General features: G+C 33.8%; 2 protein-coding genes across 2 annotated transcripts in view; both read right to left on the reverse strand.

Moving 5' to 3' along the window:
• The window catches only part of Octalpha2R (alpha2-adrenergic-like octopamine receptor), a 138,965-nt gene that overhangs the window by 91,754 nt on the left and 25,572 nt on the right, over nt 1-21,639 (reverse strand). The window lies entirely within an intron of this gene.
• Nucleotides 14,631-16,952, reverse strand: LOC106646427 (uncharacterized). The gene is made up of 9 exons (XM_014362466.2): nt 16,798-16,952; nt 16,652-16,722; nt 16,259-16,350; nt 16,021-16,191; nt 15,781-15,953; nt 15,573-15,711; nt 15,228-15,501; nt 14,982-15,148; nt 14,631-14,901 (listed from the first exon to the last, which is right to left on the reverse strand). The coding sequence occupies exons 1-9, from the start codon at nt 16,811-16,813 to the stop codon at nt 14,724-14,726; spliced, it is 1,281 nt and encodes a 426-aa protein (XP_014217952.2). The 5' UTR covers nt 16,814-16,952; the 3' UTR covers nt 14,631-14,723.

A 21,639-nucleotide genomic window follows, 5' to 3' on the forward strand; every position in this document is an offset into this window, starting at 1 on the left:
TGTGAATCGATACTTTGGTAGTTGCATTCAAAGTTAGCCACTAATGCATTATAAATTTAATTTTGAAACTTTGAATCAGGAGGGGATGGTTGAATAATTTTTATTATTATTAGAAGTTAGTTTACCTTATAAAATCAATAAATGGGAGAAAACAATAATATTTAATAGTAAAAAAATCCTTGATGGAATAAAAATGTATCTCGTTTGATGTATGGAAGTATCAGCTGCATAGAATAAAACTCGTAAAAAAAATGAAGTACCTTACTTTAACCATTTTGGCAATGATCCAAAGTAAAAAAAAACCTCAACTCTAAAAAGTACTTGGGCATAACTGATTTTTATTTTAGTTTCTCGAATCCCACGAACAAAAATTTATTTTTAAAACAAGAAAATAAAGCAAAAACGCGTGTGAAAGAAAAAAGAACTTGCCATTACTCGCAAGCCGACACAAGCAGTGGTGCGTAAGAGAAGAAAAGTTTTCCTTTGCAGTTCTATGTTGTCCATTCTTCTTTCAGTTTGTCAATGTTGCGTTTACTCTTATCCTTCGTTTGGATTTCTACACAAAAGCAATATTTTCTCTTGATAGAGTTTGAACTTCAATTGCAACTTTAAAATATCAATTATTTCTTGGTTCACGAGTTCTGCAGTGATTATCGGGGTATGATAATTCTGTTATGACTTTTTAAACAACTATTATTGATTTGGACGCGTAGACAAAATTAATTTACTATGTCACGGTGTACACATCACGTATCTGGACTAGAAACAATAAATTCACATGGATGAATAATTTACATTTAGAGTATTATGAAAATTTTAATTTACTCCATGCAATTTTGAATCCAACATAATTTTATGTAGCAAAATGAGTATAAGCCCAAAAATAATCATTGTTTCGATTGCATGTAGAGGATAACGTTTGATCTTCACTTTATAATCGTGTTATTAATTTTCCCTGACTGATATTACATAATTTTATAATATGTATTAAATTCAAAATTTCTACGCAATAATGTATGATAATTCTACTGTTTGTAAAAACTTAATTAAAATCTAATATGATATTAAATTTGAGAGGTATCCGAAGTCATTATAATCAACGTATTTCATCAACGTGAGAGAGTATCCTTTTTTACTTTTAATTCTATTCATTTGATTGAATTCTCTGTGTCATTCAATAACGAAAGTCTATTAATGAATTTTATTATTGAATACAAGTCATGAATTTCATGAAAAAATTTCTTATAATCATCTGGCCTAAGAACAATTTTTGGACTGATGATATGCATCCACTCTTGGTTTATTAAAAAACAGTTACAATTTCAAACAATTTTATTAAAGAGATCGATTAGTATTCAGTGTTTGAAAATCCAACTATTACTTATTAAATAGAATATCCCTTATACCTATAAATGAACCGTGTATTTTTAATACACTACGTGAAAATTAATTAGTTTGTATGAAAAAAAAAATAAATTTCATATATTCGTAACTTTTAAGACCATTCACCTTGACAAAGTAAATTTTTAAAGATCAAACCATATGAGGAAGCCAAATCAAATCAATGAAAATCACCCCACTCACTTTAAAAGATTGAATTATACGTATCAATCACGAGGTTCTTACTTTGTCAGCAAATGTCGAACAGGATAATTTCGAACATCTCAAAAGCTCATTTTCTCGCGAACTTTTTCCCGTGCCTTTTACGCGTTCGTAGGGGGAGTTACCCCTTTTTTCGTTCTCCCTACGCTTTACCCGATATTTTATTGGATTCCAACTGAGCTTTACAAAGTTATCGGTTTTTAATAAAATTCAAAAGGTATTATTTCAAGATCGATTTGCAGCGGGTCGAAGGAGAGCCCGCGGACCATAAACTCCTTTCTTTCCCCCCGTCATTCTCTAGCATGGCCACTCTTTATGCTTTTCTTCTCTTTCCTCTTCTTTGCTTTTCTTTTTAGGCTGCGATTTAAAGCTCTTATAGTTCGATCAATTTTTTTTTTTACACTCCAGCTTAGGGCATAATTTTTCAGTTTCATGCGGCTTTCGGATAGAAGTCCTGGAAGAAGTAAGTACACCCTGCCGTAACTGTATTCGGAAGTTTTTAAATCATGAAGCTGAGCCTGCACTTAACTTTTTATCGAAGTTTTGAGAGAGATACGATGCAATTAATTGTACAATAACAGATAATTGTTTGTCTCAAAAAAAAAAAAACTGCTTGATATCTTTCAGTTCTTTCTGTTGAAGGATAAAAATATTGCACTTATAATTATTGGGTGATAAAAAATCAGAGTAATGCAAGCGTTTTTAATGCAATATGTGAGAGAATAATTGCTTGTAAGAAACCAATACTTGTTTGACAAAATGGCTGCCGTAAAAATGCAATTAATACGTAAAAATCGCCACAAGTAAACGAATTTCTGAACAAGATAAATGTGCATTACTTACAACAAAACTATTTTCCATAGAAAAAAATTAGGTGTATGAAAAAAAAAATTTTTTCATATCGTTACCAATATAGTTAAAAAAACGAAAAAACAATTTTTATTTATTTCGACGAGTCAGCCCTGCAGTATAATAAAAGAGATTTCCAAAAACGAGAAAACTCTACAAGTGAAAAAGAGCGTCAACGCAATTTTCTTTTTTTCTCTCTTCTTGTGCATATATCCGAATATCTGCGCATTCTCAAAGAGCTTCCACCGTCACGCAGGCAAGTATAGCAATATAGAAAAAGACTCGAAGCCCTTGTCAACGTGGCCCTCAAGTGACCGTTTCTTGTAGAAAACTTGCGCATTGCATCGTCCTCACGTACATGCGTGTCATGGCCCTCTGGAGAGTTACAATTTGATGCCCACCTCAAACTCGCGGCGGAAAAGTTTCCACGTTGTGGATGGCCGATTTTTTTATCTCTCGCCTCGTCTTTCCGGCCTGTGGCTCTCGCTTTATGTGCCACTTTTACGAGGTTCCAGGGAACGCGATAAAAATGCTCGAATTTTCTCTTTCCTCCCACCGGGCCAACGCCTTCTTTTTTTTTTTCCAGTGTGTCTCCCCGGTCTCTTTGGATTTTCAGTTTTAGTACCGCTATTATGACGACTATTGGGCCACCTTTACGACGAATCATCATGACCGGCCGGTTTTTTCAGAGCAAGCTTTTGCCACGAAAACGTTTTTTGTCCGACTGTTGCTTTTTGCATTCCAGCATCACCAATGAATAGCGAGTGGGTATGTTTTTATTTTTGTTTCCTTAATAACATGGGAAAGAAAAACAATGAGACAGAAAACGAGTTGGACAAAAAAACGTACGTGCACACATATGTCGCCTGTCTGCAACTGCCGGTTGCAAAACTTCAATCTCCTGCTCTAGAGTAGTACAGTGTCATCAGCAGTTCAACTCCGAAAACTTGTCTCTAAGCTGTACCATTTTTATTTCCAACCCCCTTTAGGGTTATCGAAAAAAAAAAAAAGAAAAAAAAGTCAGTCAGCGTAAGGGAAAAAATGTGGTAAAAGACAGACCAGAGTTTTTTGACGCATGTATATCGAGTTCCCTTTACTTTCGAGAGAGAAGTTTTATCTGGCAAAGTGAACTTGTCACGAGGACGGGCCGTAGTGCTGGGGAAAGAAGAGGCCGTGGGCAAGGGGCGGGTGTAAGAAACTTGTTGAGGGTGGAAGGAAGGAGGAGAGGGATGGCTAGTAGAGTTTGTTTGTCTGTTTGTTTTATCGATTATCAGCAGTAGTTCTCTTTTCCTCTCGCTCTCCAGTTGCGTTGTACGTGCATTCATTGTCGAGAGGATAGGTGAGTGGGTTTGTTGGTTTTAGCGAGTTTCACGCTTTTACCTTGTGGAAGACACGCAAAGTGTAAGCGATGATGGTTGAGGTACATGTAGAGGGCGTGGAGTGCAGTTTGCACTAATCCATTGGAAGTCATTTAAATTAATAGTTTCAAAGGATTCTAAAACTCGGAGATATCTTGTAAGATCTCTTACAAAAAAATGGTTAATGTCATGAAATTAGGGGCTGCTCACCTAATTTTAGTTCACAGGTCTCAATTGATGCAATAATTTGTTATAAATGAGCATGAGATAAATGTAGTTCACTCAGTAAATTCCCAATTTTAAATGTATTTTTCTTTGTGATGGAAAAAATTCCAATGTTTATAGTTTTGAAAATATCGTTGAATGATTTGTTTCTGCAACATACCTTTCTTATTTTTATAATAACTAATAAAAAAATTTTAAAAAACTAACAAGTATCAAGCTGTTTTCTTACTACGTCACACCATGGAATCTACAAATGTTTTTCGCAAAATGATCGTTACGAAAATGCTAACTTTTTTTATCTAAAAAGTTAATTGACATTTTTTTAAAGTTATGAACAAAAGTATCGATCCGAAATAAAAAAAAATCTCACAAAATATTTTTCAAAAGAAAAAAAAAATTAGGTACCTGAAACAAACGTTACTCGTAAAAAAGACATGCTAACGTGTCTTAAAAACACAATGAATTACACGTCAATTTATTTGCTGAACTACTACCCCACAGTGTTAGTCCAACTAAACCAAATTAAAGTCATTTTACGACACGTGTCACGTTTCATGGCTCATTTTTACGAGATGCCGCTCCCTTTGATCGTCAAACGCGCATTCCCATGTCTGCTTGGCGTTCGTCCTCTTTTACGAGTCCTTACACTTGCCCCTCATCCTCGCTCTCGCCATTCTTTGTCCGCACACTTCTTTTATTCCTCATATCTGACGTCGACGACATCGAAGTCAACCGAAATTGAATCGTAAAACCTGTTAGAAGTCTTTTTGGCGCCTTCCTCTTTCTCTCTCTTTCTCTCGTTTGACGCGCGTGCGAGGAGGACGACTCTTCTATTCTTCTATACTCAATACTTTTTACGCACTTTTCCACTTCTACTGCTCCCTGACGTTGCAATAGGGAGGACTCCTTCCTGGCTTTCATTCATTTATTCTTTACGTAGTCTTTTTCCTGCATCAACTCATATGTGATATGGGTGTGTGTGTGTTTTTTTATTATTCTCTTCCTCTAGGCTTACAGGACTCACAAGTAAGACACAGGCAGGCCGAGTGAGACAGTGTTGTTAGTGTCCACTGCAGCTTTGGTTTTAGCATCAATTAATTATTCATTTTAATTACAAAAGTAAATCTTGTGAATAACCAAATTGTAAAAATTGTTGCATCATGAAATATGGAAACTAAACCACGAGTAACATTTTCTGTAGATAAATAGCATTGACGAGTGTAATCTCGAGTGCTTAATTGGATTGTTTTCTTTTTTTACATTTCCTGGGCATCGTCATGTGATTTCACTTTCAATGAACATAAAGTCAAGTTAACCGAGATTTATATGAAACACAATACCACCACCTCAAATGGAAAAAAAAGAAAGAAAAATAATGAATAAATGCAAAGAAAAATGAAAAAAAAAATACAGCCTTCAGCTCCCGTCATCTGGTATATATATATATATATATATATATATATATATATATATACAATATAATACGTGTCGCTGGCACCTAGAGAAGATGATATACCTATGAGTAGCACGGGAGGAAGGGTAGGCTGTCAGTCATGTGGGGCGTCTGATATATTACACCGGTGGCTTGTGCAGGAGATGAGGAAAAGAGATGCTCGAATGGACAAAAGAGCATCGCTGCGCGTATTCACGTTGGTACTATGTGCTATAGGGTGGTATCGATGATTTTCGCTCTTTTCGATTCCCTTGCGTGCCTGGGTTACTCTTTCTTTTGATTCTTTTGATTGAAATTATTACGTTGAGTGAGCATCTTTTCGAATAGAGAGGGAAATTTTTTTTTTTTTTTTTACGTTCCACGCTCGTAAGGTACGTGCGCGCGGGCCATGAAACATAAAAGTTGTTGATGCAAGTGTACTAGGGTGCAAAGGCACTCGCTCACGAAGCTCAAAGCACGATGAGGTGATATTTTGAAGTTTGGGGAAATTTTTTATGGTTATTGGAAAGTTAATGTGGCGAGTTATTTTTGCGAGCAGTAGACTTTTTAAGATATTTGAGTTTTTTTTTCAACGAGTCTTTGAAAATAAAAATTAATTTTTTCAAATTTGAAGTTAATTACCAACAATTTTTAGGGTGAAGAGTTTTATCTTTACACAGCAATTTTAAATTATGTACATGTCATTAAAAAGCCTATTGTTGTAATTAATTTTAAATTGAAAAATTCGTGTGAACTCGAGGTCACTCAAAGTTATAGTATCGTTTTCAGTAGAAATTATCTGTGAATGTACAATTATTAATATTAGATTTATAAATGGATTTTGAAAAAAAAAAATTGTTGTCAGAATGTATACTTTTAATATTAAAATCACGTGTATATCAAATTTTAAATACTTTTTCAACGATGTAACAATATTTATGATTTCTAACTTTATAGGTTTTTTTCTATATTTCTTCTGCAGGGAGGAAAAAAATATCAAAATTTTTCAAGTCCTCGTAAAAGTTGTAGGGTCAAATTAAGCCGAAAACAACAACGTGAATTCTTTGCGCAGAAAATGCAAATAGAGTCAAAGTTCAGTACGAGTTATGTTGGCCTCGGGTGGAGACAATTCCAAACTTTCGCAGAATTCGTTAGTTCAACTCATATGGGCGATAAAAGCTTTTGTAAAATTTCAGTGTAAAATTCAGATCGTAATGTTTGATTCAAAAAATTCTTCTTTTCGCTTATTTTTAGCGTGTACGTACAAACGAAAAATTGCCTGGGTATGCATTATTTACAAAAAATTACAAGCTAAGCGAACAAACTTTCCAAAGTACCTCAAGCAACATCAATTATAATTTTACAGTATGTTCTTCCGGCAAATAATACAAAACAACGAGAATGAAACAAACAAACAAGGATCCCAAGAAATTGCACAACTACAGGGTGGAAAAATCGGAAAATTTTCTGTTTTGAGACTCCCTCGCCCGTCGATAGATAGCTAGCGAGATGGGAGAGAGCCCCCTTCCGTTCGACGTAGCAGAGGATAATCCTGTTGCTTTGTGTGCGAGGATGTGCTCCTGTGCACGGGAGTAAGTGCTTACGTGCTTGCACAGTCTCTCGGTTACGAGCTGACCTGTTTTATTTTACCTGCTGCACATAAACTAGTCTACTTTTGTATAAACTTTAGCTTTGACTCATATCTCTCTGAGTTTGAGAGAGAGAGTGTGTGTGTGTGGGTGTAAGCATGGCTTTATGATGCGGAATTTACGAGCGTGTTTACATGCGCTATGTGAACTGGTGGCTTTTGGCTTGAAACTATAGATGATTATTGGACTGGAATTGGGATCTTAAGTTGCGGAAGGAGATATTTGATTTAATTGAAGTTGGGGAGGGGGTTGCCGTAGGGGTTAGAACTTTTGTTTTGGTTGGCTGAATATACGAGGATGAACTTAGTTCCAGACTGTTTGTTCTTCGAATTATGTGATGTTGGTACGTATAACCGCGTATAATCGACTTGAATACATAAACAAGATATTCTATCTGCCTTGCATTGTTCGTTAACAATTATTTTTTCTTAAAATCAAAAGTTTTTAACTCCTACAAAAAGATTCAAAAATATTTTAAAAATTTTTACGAAGAAAGTCTTAGTCAACGCTGTTTCAAAGAATTTTCAAACTATTTGGTACATATTTTATCAGGAAAACGATAACACATGATCAATATATTAGGTACTTTTGATTTATAAGTAATCATGAAATTGTACTTTAAACCCTTGTATCAAAATATTAACTATCCGTTTGTTGTCTTTTTAATCATTTTAATAAAAAGTTACAATTTGATAATTAAAAAATCTACTTAAGTCAAAACATGGACAACATCCATCATTCTCTACGAAAATCTCATTCATCTCGGACTTCCAGTACAACCTTTACTTTTATGATGTGACAATATGTTGTTGTCGTTTAAAATAAAACAACATATTAGTGGAATTTGATAAAAAAAACTCGTTTTCTAATTATAATGCGATGATTGATAGTTATATACAGGATCGTTGGTCATGCAAACGATTGTTGATTTAAAATAGTTTTACTGGCAAAGATTAGGAAGCTGAAATAAAATACAAAATATGACTTCTATTGCAAAAAAGTTATAGTTTTGCGTTTGATATTTTTAACCTGAATTAATTTTTTTCCTAGCCAGGACACATCTTCTTACAATTAATGTTTAAGAAATAAATAATTAGCAGTTGTGCTTAAATTTTTTTTATTAGTTTACTGTACTTAGTGTTGCCATTTGTATTTGTTACATTTAAACTCAGTTTTAAAAATGTGATAACTTAAAGTGATTTATAAACTAACAAAATGATCCCTTTCAACAGCTATTACAGCTTTAGAAAAGGCTATGCCAGGACAATTCTGATATCACATCACTGTCCGACCAAGAGAAAAATTCTCAATAAAAGTACCTTGCGGTGGTGCCCTAATTCAAAAAAACTATGCTTTAATCAGTGCCAGCTGTGAATTGGGTCACCTCGATGATTATGTTGTTGCATATGATTTCGTAAATACTGCTAACGAAAGGAATAGATTTTTCATTGGTATTAAAAACATTATTTCACCGAAGAAAGTACTCTACTTACGTCCAAATAAAAATTTTAGAGGATTCATGATTTGAAATTATGATAACTTTTTCCAGAAAAACAGATGTCCAGCAAGATATAGCTATATTGCAGTTGAATGAATATTCAACATTCATGAGTTACCCACTTTTGCCTGAACCTGATACAAAGATCGATGAAAAACTGGAAGCTACTGTTGTTTTGTGGGATTATTATTATAATTGGTGGTACTTTGAACATTTCTACAAATTATATTATTATACACCTCAAATCTTTAGTGAAAAAGCTTGCCAGCGAATTCTGCAGACCAAAAATTCTTCATCGCATATTTGAATTGAAAATGGTGAGATAAGCAATCCCCCGGTAAATATTAATACTATATTTTTTTTATAATTTCAGATAAAAAAATTATCATGTAAAATTGTTTATGTTTATCAGAATCCTACTGGTGCGATTTTAATCGAACATTATTTAGACCTACCTATGCTAGTTGGACTAGTTGGTAGGGATGGAAAAGTTTTCACCAAAATTTCGACACATGTCGAATGGATACTAAATGAAATCAATAACGTAGAAAAAGTAGCTGTTCAAAAAAATTAATTCTGCAATAGCTAATCAAAGCAGTACAAAATCTTTAGAAAACTATAGAAATTAATTCTTCAACTATATTTTTGATAGTCGAACCTTAAAAAATTTTTTTGAACAATTTTCTTTTAAATAAAACAGTGACTGTTTCAATGATTTTTATTTCGGGCTTTTATTAGATCAGAGACCGGGAAAAAAAGTTTTTAGTAATTTTGTTACAATAGTCAAAATACATGTATTTATTATCATTATTGCAGTTTTTATAGTTTTTCAATTAATTAGTTGTAACCTGACACAGATAATCGTGATTATAGCACTTCTACTATTTGACAATTTAATCATAAATATGTAATACTGAATCTACTACAAGTGTATTATCCATATTTATTCATATACAAGGTGATGAACCATACTATTTCGTTACATATTAGATGCAAATTATCATACTATCAATTAGACTGTATTCTTACCATTGGCTTATTAAGTTTATTATTTTTTTCTGATTCATTTGTTTGTACCAATAAAAATGTTTGTCGTTCCAAAAAAAAAACTCAAACTTTACAAGTTTGTATTTCCAAACTACAAAAAAGATGCTATAATTTTAGCAATTTCTCGTTCACCCTTTTCTTGTACCTTTCAATTATTCCTTGCACTATCCTTTCATATCCCTCCTCGTTGAATCTTTTCTCCATACTTACTTTTTTCGTCCTATTTTGCACATTCAAAGTTCTAGATACATTATGGGTACACCTTTGGAGTACAGATGTCAGTACAGATAGAAGGATCGCAACACATCGAGACGGTTTGTCGACTCGAGCACGGATAACCCGGAAAACGTGACTCGATACGACTTTACAATTCGATCAACGGCTACGTCGCTCTTGTAGAAGCCAAGATGTCCACGGACATACAGGCGTGTCGTTTCGAGAAAAACGAGGGGCGGATGTCTTGCGAAATAACTGCGACCTCCTTGGTTTTCGATCGATTGTAATTTCGTGGCTTATTTCTTTTTCTTGTTGCTTACATATGGTTTATTCTCTCAAAAAATAATGGAAAGTCAAAAAGATGATGTGGACATGTTTCACGTTGCTAAAATATTCTTGACACATTTCTTTTTTCTTCTTGGAAATCATTTCGTCTTAAAAGCTTTTTTTTACTTCAATATCTTTTTTTAGCTTTTACTTCCTGATTGCATTTTTTAAAGTTGTAAAGAATTGAAAAAATAAATCCAAAATCCATGTTACTTATTGTTTAGTGCCACAATTTTCAAAGCAGCATTTACTCCGACATCACCTTCAATTAATATAATCAACAAAAAAAAAAAAACAATTACCAAATGTACGAGATCCAGAAGCACCGAAAAGAGATAGACTGATAAGACACCCGGAATCAAGAAAGAGCGAGGAAGGGAGGAAAAATATGTGCAACGCCGCGGGCTGGGCATGGTGCGGTCGGCTAAGCGAAATCCAATAGTCGTAGAGAAGGGCAGCGTTAGATTGGACGGTATAAAAGAGAAAGCGAGTTACCGTGCGCCTTTCTCTGCCCCCCCTGGCTGTACCAATGTACGTTCATTATTCTCTCCAAAGTTCTCTGCACTTCTGAATCTGCTGGCTGCCACCTACAAGACTCGCTCCCCAACCTCTTTCTTCGTCTGCCGTTGTTTTCCTTTTTATTACGTTTGCTTTTTTTTTTCTTCCTCTTCAAGTATTACTTTAATGCACGAAGCACTTTGGTTGATTTTTTCAAGGTTTCTTGTCTTACATTTTTTAGCTTTTTCTTGTAGTATTTTTGATATTCTCCGAGTGTTCGTTCCATCGTGTATTTTGTTTCAATTAAACTGATATCATCCTTTCACGAAACGGTAAATTAAATAAACGATGCACCAAGTCATATTTCATGTCATACCTTAAAATGAGAACTTTAAAAAAAAAGGTAATCCAAAGTTCAATTGTATCGTGTACATTGACATCCTCGTAGAATTTTAAAATCCGCTTACGTTGTCATTGTCAATATCCGTACACTCATCAATGCTTGTCTACATCAAAAATGCACTTCCGATGTTCAAACTTTTACGTGTTTGTAGCTCTTGCCTGTCACTTCTAGTATTGGTCCATACAACTATATTTCCTTCTTTTATGAATCCAAAATGTATATGTATCAAATTCCTTCTTTTATCTAAATTAAAGTCCCACTGTCAATTTTTTCCCGTCTCCGGACCTTATTCCGCTGCTCTGAAACGTAGCTCCATCAACATCTTACACGTGCAGAGAGCTTTCATAGTTTCCAACTGCTGTAAATTTCCAGCTGGAGCAGTATCAGCAGAAGATCATGAGTTTATGAAGGCTGGAAAAATAGAGGTGAAGCGAAGATGATTGAGAAAGTGCCGAAATCCAGGGAGAAGGAAAATTGCCAGCAAATCACAGGTACGCTTTATCTGAGCACTGTATTCATGCTGATCGAAGGTAAGGTGGTATGGCACTGGGTTATTTCAATTTGCAGTTTTCCATTTTTTCGTAAAATGAAGATAAAGTTAATAAAGTATGTTCGTCCTTGGAAATTTTTTTTTTTCTAGAGTCATTGTGCCGAGAGTTAAGAAAGAGATCAAGGGTTACGGCCTTATCTTGAGTACATGCTCTGTTGAATTTTAAAATTGGATAGGCGAGTCGTAAGGTCAGCTGAACTGCAAATTATCAACAAGATATTGGGAAAACTATGCTCTAAACGTACACCCTTCGATCTTCTCGTTATTTTTTCTGATGAGCTAAATGGAGCTTTTAGCAATTCCATCATTTTTTTTGTATTTACAATAACTTCGGGATTTTCAGAATATTTTATAAATGTACCATTCACAATCGTCGAGTGAAAAGGTTCACCAAATTTTTATTTTTTCAAATGACTGAGTGACATTTCGTTCTAAAATACAAGATTTTCGAAGGTACAAAAAATCTTTTTAGTGCAAATTCCGTGAATTTATCTGATTTTTCAAATCGAGGCAACTTTTCGTTTATTTCCTATGAATAAAGCCTTTTTTCAATAAAGAAATACGAGGAAAAAATACAGGAAAGCTGATATAGAACATAAAAAAATTCCACCCCAACGTTCATAAAAAAAAAACCTCTGGCAGAAAGTCATAACCCATGAATGCATGCGGATCAATACAAGGGAAAACAAACAATACACGGTAAAAATTCACCCTCCCTTCTTGAATAGAAGAAACTCCATGAATGTCAAACGCAGTCAACGAAACTTTGTGAATATACAAACAGTACACATTCCTACCATAGGGTACCGACAAAAGCCTCGACTAGTCCGCTGGCAGTTGTCTAACGCTAAAATTTTCACTTGCGTTGCCCCACTATGTGCGCAAAATGTATTCACAAGGGCGAGCACACGCTTATCGTGAGGTGCTTAAGCTCACGCGTGTAATTACCCGTTCACGTCGGAGGAAGCTTGTAAGAGCACGGCTCTCCTTTTCTCTTCTTTTAATTAGTGTTTTTGTTGGTTTTCGTAAACTCCAGCTCATGTACGTGGTAATGTGTATGTATGCACGCGTGTACATATGTGTACAAGCGTATGCTGCGGTGGATGGTTGGATAAATAAAATAGAGGAAGGAAGGAAGGAAGGAAAAGAGGAAGAACGGATATGAGATTGCACACTGGGCACATACGTGTTTGGAATGTCGCGATCGAGGATATCGTCATCTATAGGTGCAGTTCACCTGTGGTAGAGCTCTTATTGGCCTTTATCCATAGAATGCCGGATCATGTGTAAATGTACATATGGACTGTGAGCACGACTTTTCCATTTTTAGTCGTCAACGCGACGCCATTGGAATATAAAAAAAGTTAGATAAGAGTGCGAGAGAAAAGCAAGAATGAAGATAGAAATAGATAAAACGTCCGTACAGATCTGCAGTGTTTTTCTTACGGGTCATCTTTTTGTGATTTTTACCAGTAGCTTTTTCTTTGATTTTTTTTTTCTTTTTTTTTTTTTTTTTATATTTTTGAATTCAAGTTCTTGTGAGTTTTCGTGAAAGTGAGCATAAATAGTCGAATGCAGTTTTTCTACACGATTCGTTCCAATTATTTACGTGGTATACGATGCATAAAAATTAAAATGATGTTTCAAGCTGATATATTTTGTCTACAAAAATTTTTTTTCAAATCAATGTAAGGTTATACGCCAAATTATCTTTAATAAAAGCTTTTAGTTACAGCAAGCATTTTAATCATTAAAATTTTGCATTGCTTTGTATAAATTGTCATGCCAACTTGTCTCATCAGCAGTTAAAAAAAATTTTTTTTTCAAACATTACTAAAAAATAATTTTATAAAAATATAAAATATCAAGTTACGATATCCTTATTTTGTCGTGATTCAACTTTGTCTGAAAATTATTAGTAAGAATTTTTATTTTTTATTTTTTTTGGTAAATTACGTTTTGTGAACAAACAATATATAAGAGCCTTCAGCTAAACATCAATAATCCACTGACCCTATTTAAAATAAAATTGCTATCCTCTATCGCAATTCCGAATAACTGTTTTCCAGAGTCGATTCAAAAGCAGGGCAAGCATACATCATTTTTTCAATATCCGAAAAAATGCGTTTTGTGGCGTCAAAGATATTAGTAAATTAGCTGGTGCCCTTTATTTCGAAAACGTACAGCCACAAAATCGTATGGATATTTGTTTAAAATATTTCGAAAACACAATCACATAATAAAATGAAATATAGGGTAACAGATGCGGCTATCTACTTCCACGATTGTGTGTTTGATTTTAGGTACGCAAAAAACACCCGGACGCGCTGAATTTCCATGCTGGATTCATTTTTTCATTTCAGTTCTTCCTTTTTTTTTTTTTTTTTTTTTTTTTTTTTTTTTTTTTTTTTTTTTTTGCAGTACACGTGTGTTTTTGGTTCTTTATTAAATTTTCCAAGGAGATAAATTTGTGCGGAGTTGCCATCCTAAAGAGCTTCCTGAAGAGCTATTGAGTGTCACGTGCTTGAAAATAAATAAACGAAAAAAGTTTAATTTATTCTTAGAAATAGTAAATTACTTTCAAAGTGATGTAAAGGTAAGCATCAGCTGGCACGAGAACTTCAAGAATCTGGTATTTTTCAAATAATTTTTCTTACCACGTAGCTTGTCATGAGTATATGATAAAAAAACAGCTTGAATAAAAGGAGTGTTTTACATGTTCATCAGTTGTGCTGGTGATACATTTCAACCTTCGTATCAGAATATGTATCGAATTCACGATACTTTAAATGAAATCTGTTAACAATAAATGATTGTACATTTGATTACATATTCTACTAATGAAAATCGTCGTTAAAGTCAAGGTGTCTTAATAAATTTATACATTTTAAACACGTGCATGAAATAAATAAAAAAAAAAATACATTATGTCTTTTAATTGTTGTAAAAGTTGGGAAAATAAGAGCACTACAACACTTGATTTGAACTGTATTTTTTATTTCTTTTTTATAAAAAATAATGTCTAATGCCGTCAATAAATTAAAAAACATATACTAAAAAAGCGTGATTCTACGATAACTGGGGTATTATACAGCCTGAAAAGTTAAATTTTTCTTGTTCCAAAATGCTTCGTAGGTACTTTTCAAATGTATTTTCAATAAGAGGTGCTACTTGAAATTCTAAAACGCTACTTATCCACGTCCTTAGGAAGGGGTCAATATACGATTGATTTTCAGAGTCCAAATATCTAAAATTACATCAAAGAGTGAGATTAAATGATAATAAGTTTATTTGCATCTAAAGTATACAATTACAGTGATATCGTACATAAAGTCCACAATTTTGAATTCAAGCAAGTTTAAGTCTACCTTGTCTCCCTTTAATCGTCTTAGGGACAAAGTTAAATAAGATCCTTCAGTCTTATAATGCTCTATGATATTAACAGATCTAGTTTCTTTCTGCCCGTACTTTAAATTGGCATGTTTATACTCGAACTGTGATAAAGACAATCAAAATTATATAAGAAGAGTATAGATCGTAAAAATTATCTGGCAAAAATTTTTTACTTCTTACTGTTAGGTCTGCGAAATCAACTGGAACATAAAGCACCACAAGATCATCTTCTAAAGTAACGCAAGGGCTTTTTTTACGTAATAAAAAATTATACCCTGTTAGAAAATTTTTGCTGGCTTTGAAAGATTTTTTGTCATCTTTCTTAAAATTTAATATGACGGAAATGTTTGGAAGAATTATTGTAGGTTTTTTGGTCACAAGTAACACATTAGTTGAGTCAATTATTTCATCTACGAGTTTATCGACGACTAACTTCATTTTATTTGTATGATCCCTACAATAGAAAATGTTCTGAAAAGAACTTTACATCATCATGAGTCAGAAAAAGTAATTTATGACATATACCTAAACATATCTCTGTAGGGAAAAGAATTGAATGATGCACTGACAGACATCATATTAAAAGCAGTCCTTAATTTTTTTTCTATTTTATCGATTGTTTTTTTGGTGCAGCTTTGCACAATATACTGTGCAAGTGAATGTTCTGACAAAATATAATGAACCAAAGTAAAACTCATACCTATTTTAATTTTTCATTGTTAATATGACTTACTTATGTGCTTATCTTGTATTTTACTGTAGACAGGAACCATTTCAGTATCTTGTTTGTACATTAGTGATATGCTCGCATGTAAGAATTCATGTATAACGTTGTACACGCAGTAATTATCTTGAGCAATGTTCAAACTTATGACTGATTTTACTTTTACTTTCGTCAAATGAAGCCTGTAACATTGAACTTTGATGAAAATGTGATTCTCCAGTTGTAAAAATGTATTTTATATCCACACACTTGTACGTAGATTCCAGAGCTTTGCGTAATACACTACACATACGAATTGTGCCATTGATTTTTATGTCAGGCAGTTTAAATATGAATGCCATAGCTAGCACTTTCAGATTTCCAATGCTTGATATCAAAGATGAAAATGGTTCTTCTTCCATGGTAGAGTTTACTAATTCTCTGGAAAAAGATAAATTTTTATGATTTTCTCACTTGTGTATTTTTTGTGAAACATTATGGTCCTCACATATGGTCGAATCCTAATTTAAATCGTAAATCATCTAACTTTAGGTCGTCTTTGGTATCTGATTTTCCGGAAAATAACGTCCCATTCCAGTGCTGTCTAGACAAATGAAACGTTTCCATATACTGTAATTATCTTAAACATTAGAGTTTAAAATAGCTGCCGTAGTAATGACTGTAGTGAAAAGTGTCTTTATTAATAAACCTTATGTATTGTGTTTGATGGTTACAAACAATTTTTTTAACTGTACACGTTCCAGACATTATAAACACCTGTTACATTGTAAGAAGGTCTTTGTGAGAGATGCGTTTGATAAGATAAAGAAATATTGGAAACGATATCAAAGTATAAAAAATAATATTGTATCTTTACATTTTTACAATAGAAATAACTTACGTACTTAATTGGTTCTATACATATAGTGTTTGCACGTTCTATCATCTGCTCTAAGATCTCGTTGTTTAACGCTAAATGTGAAAAAATAAAACATTTATTTTTAATATCCATTTAGAGCGATAGCAATAGACCATGTCTCTATTTACTTTCAAAAACCTCCATAATTTAATCTTGAGAAGGCCACATTCGTTGGATCAATTAAATAAGTGTAAATACTAAAGATAATCTTTATTTCCGTAGAACTTTTATACACACGTTTACTCAGTTAATAAATGATTTCATTGTACCAGATATAACTAAATTTTTTTAACTCCCCGCGAACTTACTTTTTAATATCTCTGCATGAGAGACACTAATGTTTCACATAATCCATTGGGCAATAATGCACAATATTTGTTAGTTATTATATATTAACCATTCTAGAAGTAACATAACCACAAAACAATTATAGCAGTGTATAGAAGCAATTATATTAATGTCCACGTTGATACTGAAGTTGCGAGTTGCGAGTGAGTCGTCAGTTAACTCTATCTTATCTTTTCTGTTTTGATCATCTAGGTATCGATTGTAATCTTCATAAAACGCGAAACAGATAAATGCTTTCCTTTAAAATTATTGAAACTCTGCAAGTGTAAGAAAAAAATTAAGATGTATAAGACTTATATACCTTAATGTTTTTAGTTCAGCATGAATTTGAGATACAGTACTCAAAATATTAACTGTTACTAGCTCCAACTTAGTTACGTAGCAATTGCAATGTTATCGAACTATATTATGTTCAAAATTTTTAATTCTCATTGAACCCTGTAATAAAACTTGTGCTAAATATTTAAGTTTTATGCGTTGCACTTCTAAATTGACCATCTAAGACTGTAAACTTGGAGGTAAAGTTAAATGATCTTTTGATTCGCTTAACTTTGACGTGCAAATTTAATAATTGAACCTTCAAAAATTAATTTGCTGTTTGATAATATCTTGTAGTACTTAAGAAAATTTACGATTTATTTTTTAGAACTTTTTTCTTGATCGTTATTGAACAATCAAGTTACTACAATTTTTTGTTGAGACAAAATTGATGTAAAAGAATGCGTAAAAGCTTCAGAATCAGAACACTGACGTATCATAATTATTTTTTTAAATTAAAATCAATTTAAAACTTCAAAATTTTCGATGTAGTACTGACATCGTGAAACAATTCGTTTTTTTATTTGTAATAAATGTAAAGTATTTATTTTCTTTTCATAGTTATTTGTAACGATAGTTTAATAAATATACCTACTTACTTTGAAGTAATGGATCTACATTTATTTTTAGTGACGCTTGTAATAAAAAAAAAAAAAAAAAAAAAAAAAAAAAAATGATAATAAAAAAAGTAAGAAGCAAATTTTTTAGAGTGATTTTAAATTCATGATGTTGAGAGTACTTAGCGAGTACTGTAAAATCAATAATAGCAGACGATGTGCCACGCACATGAGAAATCTCAGCTCAACCCACCACCTTGATTTTCAATCTTTTCAGTGTTTCTTGCCAGAAAAATCAGCCTTGCCATTTATTGGACAGAAAAAAAACGGAAGGGGAAAAGAGGATTGCTGCTCTCCCTTTTTTTCCAAGTGCGAAAAAGGGGGAAGGAAATATCGCAGCTCCCCGAAATGTAGAGATGAAAAAAAAAGTGAGAAAGAGAATCAAAAGCGAGAAGAAAAAAAAGAGGTGGGAAGAAAAGGAGAGAGGAAAGTATATTCCTCCGGAATTCGAGTCCCGACACTGAAACCTCTGACCTGGTATGTCGGCCAATCTTTTGGAGTCGAAGGCAAGCAAGGGCGATAACTTGCTCTCTCTCTTTCTCTCTTTCTCTTTACTGTGGTTCTCTATTATACGCACACACGCGTGGTAATCTACGTACACGTTTACTGCAAAGAGGAGTTTTAACCCAAATGGGTGTAAAAATATGGTAATTAAAAGACGATGGGGCCATTGTTCTGAGTACATAAGAATGTGTTTCAATAGCTACACTTTTCTGGATGAAATAGTTTTTTTTTTTTTTTTTTTTTTGTAATGTATTACGGTAGTAAGCTTTGATGAGTGATTTAGACCCTAACATAATAATTTCACCTGAAAAACATTTCAATTGGTTTGTAAGTGAATTTAATTTGTTACAGAATGTTTTTATATACATTGTAGCTTTTCTTTATTAATATTTTACAACTCTGAATTTCAAGCTTAAATAGAGCTGATTCAATAGTTAATAATTCATCTATTAAATTAACATACATTGCTAGTATAATTAATCTATTTAATCGATAAGAAGTTTAATATTGAGAAACTTTTATAACTAGAGTAAAACCTTTGTAACTAGATGTGACGAACGAAAGAATGTATAATATTTATTTTTTTATAATCAATTCAATGTTAAAATAATTTAAAACCGAATTGTTTTCGTATAATTCCCATGCATTCACCATAAAAATTCATTTCCTCATCGATTTGCGTTTTTCATATCTTAAATAGAGATTCATTTGCTTTTTGGTAGAGATAAAAGGTTAGATTAATATTTGATTGCTAGGCTTAAAAAAAAGAAGTTCTTATAGAATACTATTAATATTTAAGAGCCCCAAATTTAAATTTGTTTACTTTTAAAATCTCCCTCCCTTACAGCATAACCATTTCCATTACCATAAGGTACATTTTCCGAGAATCATCAATCATCACGATCACATTTCCAAATATCCATCTGAGCTTTCGAAGGTGATTCCAAAATGCTCAATACATCCCAGCCGTGTGCGCTTCCAAATGTATCGTACCTTATATTACGACGTCAGTAGGGAAGCAGCCATCCATAAATATAAATCATGTATTGTAAATGGAATATATTTAAGTGTAACACATATGTATCCCAGTGGTGGCGTTTCACAAGAGGCATTCATAATTCACCGTAGAAGGAGATTCATGGGTTTCCCACTCCTGGGGAGCCAAGCCAATGGATCCAATCAAAGTGTACGCGACTCCGGCAGTCCAAAAAAGCATTTGGCCAAACTACCAAAGCCATACGACGATGATAATCCTCCCTCCTCCGAGTATTCTTTTTTTTACCCTTAATTTGAAATATTCATGGCCCCAGCGCGTCCATACAGCTCTTTTTTTGCGTTTCACCCTCTCCCCTTTGCCACTAGCTACTCCCACTTTCGGCGTCTCTTCTCCCTCCTACGATCGTGACCTCGTTTCCTTCGCAGTATGCGCTTTCGCGCAGAGAGTAGCACTACGCTCGCGCAAAAGAAATATCGAAAATGGATATTGCCCGATACTATATAATGCATTAAAGGGTGCATGTGCAGTGGTATTAAGGGTGGTGGTGGTGCACTACGGGTCACGTGTACGTACGCGCGTAGACTCGGTCGGAGGGTGGCTGGCACAAAACTCCGCAGCTGCGATAATAGATTTATGGATTTTAAGGCGATTAAACCTCTGAAAACGCGCTTTTTCTCTTTCGACCTGTTTCTCCCCTATTTTGCTCCTTTTGCTTTTGTCGTCGTCTTTCGACTCGCGACGATGAAATATTTTCTTATCGGTGAATAATTCGGCCTCTAAATAAGGAAAAAAGCGATGCTGACGCTTTGTGTACGGCCCAGCCCTTTTTATTCCTCCCTCTTTTTCCTCAATCTTGGCTTTTCGCATTTTTTATCCCCAAGCGCCACAATGCGGTGCAGTAAAGTAGTGTTCGGCTCTGCGGGTCGTGCTACTAAAGGATTTAGAGTCCATACGTAAACTATAGTCACACTGTTTACAAGCTTTTGTTTAATTTTTTTTGTCGTAACGTTGTTGTTCATGTTGTTGTTAATTTACTTACACAGAAAAAATCTTTAGTCAAATTTTACCGAAGACACGTACCAGTTATAAAAAATATTGTGTCATCAAAATTATTTTCTTTCTCAAGTATAACAGTATGGTACAAAGCTTTGGTATGAGCCATCGATCTATCTCTCTAATTGTCAATTTTTTGAAACCAAACTACATTGTTGCTCCCTGTAGCCATGGAACTTTGACAGTGAGTACAAATAATGACTATTTTTTTTCAAGTCAATTTTACTGACAATATCTGGCAGCTCATGTCTCTGTAACCAAGCTTTTTTCGGATGCGTAGACTCTCGTCTCAACCATCTGATCGATACCAATCGACATTAAAATTGACTTACATGAATCTCGTTTGAAAATCGTAAAAAAAACACGTTATCAGCGCTCAGTTGCATTTCTTGCCACTAGAAATTGTCACAACATGAAATATTAAAAAACAAACCGTCAAACCTTAAAATACCAATAGCAGCGAAAGAAAGTCATTCAAGTCCTGCCAGCCTCGTGATAACAGCCCGTCACGTACAAAATACATTATTCAGGCATCTCGCACAATGTCAATACAGTATGGATTTTGGCCATTTCCTTACTCAGTGACCCGTACATTCACCCTCCCTCCCCTTCGAGATGGATACTTCCTATTGATGCTGCTTCGGTTACTCTATAAGCCATGAACTAAGTGGTAATCTCAAAAGTTATTTTTAGCCGAAAATTCAAGTTGCATGATGTTGAGGACGGGTTGTAATTTGTCAATAATTTTTATGCAGAAAATATACTGGGTACAGGAATAAAGATGGGAATGGGTTTTTGGAGTGTACGAGGTGAGATTGAGAAAGTTCTAGTCGGAGCTAAATAGAGTCGTTGATTAAACTGTGTATTTCGGGCGTTTTGACGCTCGGCAGAGCCTTTTGAGGTGAAACAACGTGTAATGCGGTTAGGGAGTTGATTCAAATGTACACAGAATGTAATTACGCACTCTGTATTTCATTAAAAATTTCATCTCGCGTTTTGGTGTGTGAGTGCTGTTCGCATAAATGCTTTTCTTTACCTACAATTTATCCTCTTACAGTTTTAAAATAAAAAAAAAGATACGTATTGTAAAGCATACTTTTAAATGATGAATTATTAAAAGGAGCGAGTGCACC

This window comes from Copidosoma floridanum, unplaced genomic scaffold (assembly GCF_036245765.1).
Source record: "Copidosoma floridanum isolate Cflo_tuat_1 unplaced genomic scaffold, Cflo_Japanese_pri ptg000021l, whole genome shotgun sequence".
Lineage (NCBI taxonomy): Eukaryota > Metazoa > Arthropoda > Insecta > Hymenoptera > Encyrtidae > Copidosoma > Copidosoma floridanum.